The following is a 3,920-nucleotide window of genomic DNA, read 5'->3' on the forward strand; positions in this document are numbered from 1 at the left end:
TGACCTCACAATAGGGCTGTGGAGCAGGGTGGAGTGGTGGGGGAATCGGGGGTCTGGGAGGTGTGTGGGGGTGGGCAGGGCTTCAGCCGGAGCTTCACTTGAACTTCTGTGTGGGAGCAGAGGAGACCTGGGCAGGCAATCCTCGGGGTGAAGCAGGTAGGGTGGCTGGGGGCCTGGGAGCTGCTCCCCAGTGCCCTACTGGATCCAGCCTCAGGGGATGGTGTATTACGGGGAAGGGGGTGGAGATCAGCCTTAGGCTCTTGGGATAGTGGAGACAATGACCCGGAAACCCTGGGGGGCCCTCAGCAGACGGCGGGAGGCCTGTTTCTCAGGGACTGTGACAGCCCAGGTGAGGCCTGGGCCCCAGCTGACCTATGCCACCATCCTTCCCCCTAGGCTGGCAGGAGCAGGGGCCAAGAAGGGGCAAGGCATGGGCCTGTGCTCGCTGCCCTCCCTCGCACTGGCGGTCTCGGGGAGGATCCCGCCCCCAGCTCAGCAATGCCGGAGGAACCGCCAGGCTCTCCGAATCCCCCAGGAGGTGGGGGCGCTGCCCACAGGCCCTCCCACAGCCACAGCCGCTAGGCGCTTCTGGCTGAGAAAAGGCTACAGGTAGCATCTGAGGCTCCCAATCTGTATCATTTATCAGAGCCCCCCTGCCCTGCCCTGCGGGCTTCTTCCTCTGCATCTTCCTGCCTGAGGGACTTAGCTGCAGGCTGGCGTCGTGGGACTTAACCTCAGCCTCCTCCCTGGCCTCGCGGTCCAGAGGCCTCCTCCCTCCTCCCCTAAGGACCTAGGCCGGCAAACCACACAGGCAGCAGGGGGAGTTGTCCCACACCACGGATGACCCCACAGGGCACCAGGGGCAAGGGTGCAGAGGGGCCCTGGCTGACTCCTTGTCATTGGGGACCTCCCTGACTCCTCTGACACAGGTGTCTCCTCCTAGTGTTGAACCCTCCTTGGGGACCAGCCAGCAGTTTCTGGGACACCTCTGTGCCTGTTGTGTGATGCTGTGACCCAAGATGCAGCTTTTTTGTTTTTCTCACATTTTGTTAACAAACCAAGTCCAAAGGGACGTGTGCCTGTGCCCAGGAGCTGACCCCGTTGCCCCGCCAGACCCGTCTAGCCGGTTTGCATCCGGGTTAGGATGACGAAGTAAACTCAGCCCCATGCCAGGTGACCTTCCGCCTGGAGGGAACGGTGGGTGTTAGAGCCTTCTGGGCCTCCAGCAGAACTCAGAGGAAAGCGGGAAGCCCCTCTCCTAGTGACCACAGCACAGCAGCCCTGGTGGTGGGTGGAGCCCAAGTGAGGCAAGCACTGGCTCGCCAGAATCCTGGAACTGCTAAGGCTACGTGCCTAGTCCTACTGCTGGTTCTCCAAACCCGTGGCCCACAGGACACTCTGGAGTGAGAGGGGGTCCCGTCAAGGACTGATACCAGGGCCCCAGGGGAACAGGTCAAAGTGGAGAGGTGGGGGTAGCCACTAGAAGACAGCCTGGCGGAGGGGGCTGCCCAAGGGTGTCTGGGGGCAACAGGCATGACTTCAGGCCTGGGAAGGCACCCCGGGTGGGCGGGAACAGGACGCCGGAGGCTCGTTCCAAAGGGCCTTTGTTGCCCAGGAGGCTGGCACCACCAGCCAGCACGGAGCCTCCTGCACCGCAGGCTGTGGTGCCCAGTGCTTCTGAAGATCTCCAGCCTGCGTCCAGCCAAAGCCCTTCCCTGCCTCCCGGGACCTCAGGGGCTGGGGGCGGTGCCAGGACCCCTCGTGTGCTCCAGGGACGTCCACGTGCCAGGACCGTGGGTCTGGAGCCCGGTGACAGGTGTGCAGGCAGGGCTGGGCCCGGACACTCGTGTGTTTCCCCGCACCTGCTCCCAGGGAGCCAGGCCCTGCTAGGCTGAGCTGGAGAGGCCGCTGTGAAGGGCAAACCCGGACCACACGCCCACGATGGGCCCACAAAGCCACCAGGACAGGGAAAGGATAGAGAACCATTTGCTTTACTCTGCACTCCGGGGGCCGGGCAGGGGCACGGGGGGCACCCCCCCAGCCACCCTCCCACCGTGGGGACGTCGCGGGAAGGGCGCAGTGGGCGCGTCAGCTGCAGCTCTTGGGCAGGCGGTAGACGCCGGCTGAGTAGACCAGCTGCTGGTCCCTCACCTTCTTCTGCAGGAAGCCCTGGAGCTCCTGCAGGTCGATCTCGGCCAGCGCGGGGCCGGTGACCACGAACATGCGCAGCATGCTGTAGATACGCTCCAGCGACAGGCTCTCCAGGTTGGTCAGCATGGCCTGGATGTACGTCCAGAAAAGCTGGGGACACAGAGGCCAGGCCGGCCGTCAGGCCACCCTCCCGCGCGGCCACCGCACCAGAGGCCGAGCCAGGCCCCCGCCCCCGCCCCCGGCCGCACCAGCAGCTCCTCCTCCTTCTGGTCGGCCTGGGAGGCCATGCCGGAGTCGCTCTCGTCGTCACTGTCAAGGAGCACCATGCTGTCCCGGTCCTGGGGCCGCTCCTCCTCCACCACAGAGAAGGTCCCGGCAGGCTCCTCCCGCAGCACTCCCTGCTGCAGCCACACGGACATGCGCCGCCGCAGCAGGGCCACGGGCATCTTCACCACCTTGCTCAGCTCCTCCAGGGTCCAGCTGGCTGCACGGGGCGGCCGGGAACACTAGCCACTGGGCCTCGTCGGCCCGCTCACCTTCCCAGGGGGCAGCCCCAGGAGGCCGAGTCCCGCCCCCAGCCTCCACCCCCCCCCCGCCCCCCGGCCCCGGGGGGGGGGGCGGGGCACTGGTCCCCCCCCCAGGAGGCAAGGCTGGGGCAGGCCAGCCAGGGGCCAGTGGGTTCACCTTGGTCCTGGAAGTAGAGTAAGACCACCGCCTGCACGGGAGTCACTGCCACAGACAAGGTACGATCGGCCAGCTCCACGTCCATGGTCACCAGGCCCAGGGTGTGCTTCCAGCTGAGGGTCCGCATGGCCTGGGGAGGGCCGCAGTCAGCACGAGCAGCCCGGGGGCCCGGCTGAGCCCAGCTGAGTGAGACTCCGCCACCTGGCACCAGGTGACAGAAGAGCTCCCTCACCGCCCCCCGCCCCCCGCCCCCCCCGGCAGTGGGCAGCAGGGTGGGCAGAAGACAGGGCTCCGCTTCCCACGCCCTCCACTACCACGATCCGATAGGACTGAACAATGAGGGCTGCTGTGAGTTAACGTGTCTGAGAGACGCCCGACATCGTAACCCCCAGGACCTCAGAACGTGACCTGGGTTGGAGACGAGGCCGCCGCAGACGGGCCTAGTTAAGACAAGGTCATCCGAAGTACAGCGAGCCCTGACGTGGCTCGGTCAGCACCCTTGCAAGAGGGAAGACAGTGCGAAGACAGGCAGACACGGCAGGGATGCAGCCACAAGCCGAGAAACACCGAGGGTGGCCTGCAACACCGGATGCCGGGGAGGCGGAGGGACCCTCTCCCACAGCCTTCGGAGGCGCGCAGCCCTGCTGACGCCCTGACCTCTGCTCTGGCCTCCAGAGTGGAGAAAAAGATCTCCGTTGTTGCGAGCACCCGCGTCATGGCACTTGGTTATGGCAGCCACGAGAAAGTGACACATTTTGGTCCCGGGAAGGGGGTGCTGCTGTAACGAATTCCCAGAAGTGTGAGTCCACGGAGCTGGGTGACAGGCAGAGGCTAGAAGAGCTGCGGGCTGCGTGCCTCTAAGAGCCTGAATTGCCCCGGAGAGACTGTCGGCAGGGACACGGCCAGGAAAGCCACAAGAGGCGTCACGAGGAGGAAGAGGCCATGGCAAACTGGAGACAGTGTGGCCCTGCTATGTGGTGGCAGGATCCTGTCTGAGCACCACCCTGCTGGGCAGAAAGCACACCCCAGCACGATGAACCAACACTGAGCTGAGGAGACTCCGCAAATGTGGGAGGGATGGCCTC

The 3,920-nt window shown here is 65.4% G+C and overlaps 1 protein-coding gene across 1 annotated transcript in view; it reads right to left on the reverse strand.

The window, feature by feature from the left end:
• Positions 1-1,972: 1,972 nt before the first annotated feature.
• The window catches only part of ANAPC2 (anaphase promoting complex subunit 2), a 10,553-nt gene continuing 8,605 nt past the window's right edge, over positions 1,973-3,920 (reverse strand). The window contains exons 11-13 of the mRNA XM_040460195.1: positions 2,836-2,965; positions 2,400-2,635; positions 1,973-2,301 (exon numbers count right to left, since the gene is read on the reverse strand). Coding sequence (XP_040316129.1) covers positions 2,089-2,301; positions 2,400-2,635; positions 2,836-2,965 — 579 coding nt within the window. The 3' untranslated portion in view covers positions 1,973-2,088. The remainder of the gene's footprint in view (positions 2,302-2,399; positions 2,636-2,835; positions 2,966-3,920) is intronic.

Source organism: Herpailurus yagouaroundi, unplaced genomic scaffold (assembly GCF_014898765.1).
Source record: "Herpailurus yagouaroundi ecotype Mexico unplaced genomic scaffold, PumYag 249, whole genome shotgun sequence".
NCBI classification, from domain to species: Eukaryota; Metazoa; Chordata; class Mammalia; order Carnivora; family Felidae; genus Herpailurus; species Herpailurus yagouaroundi.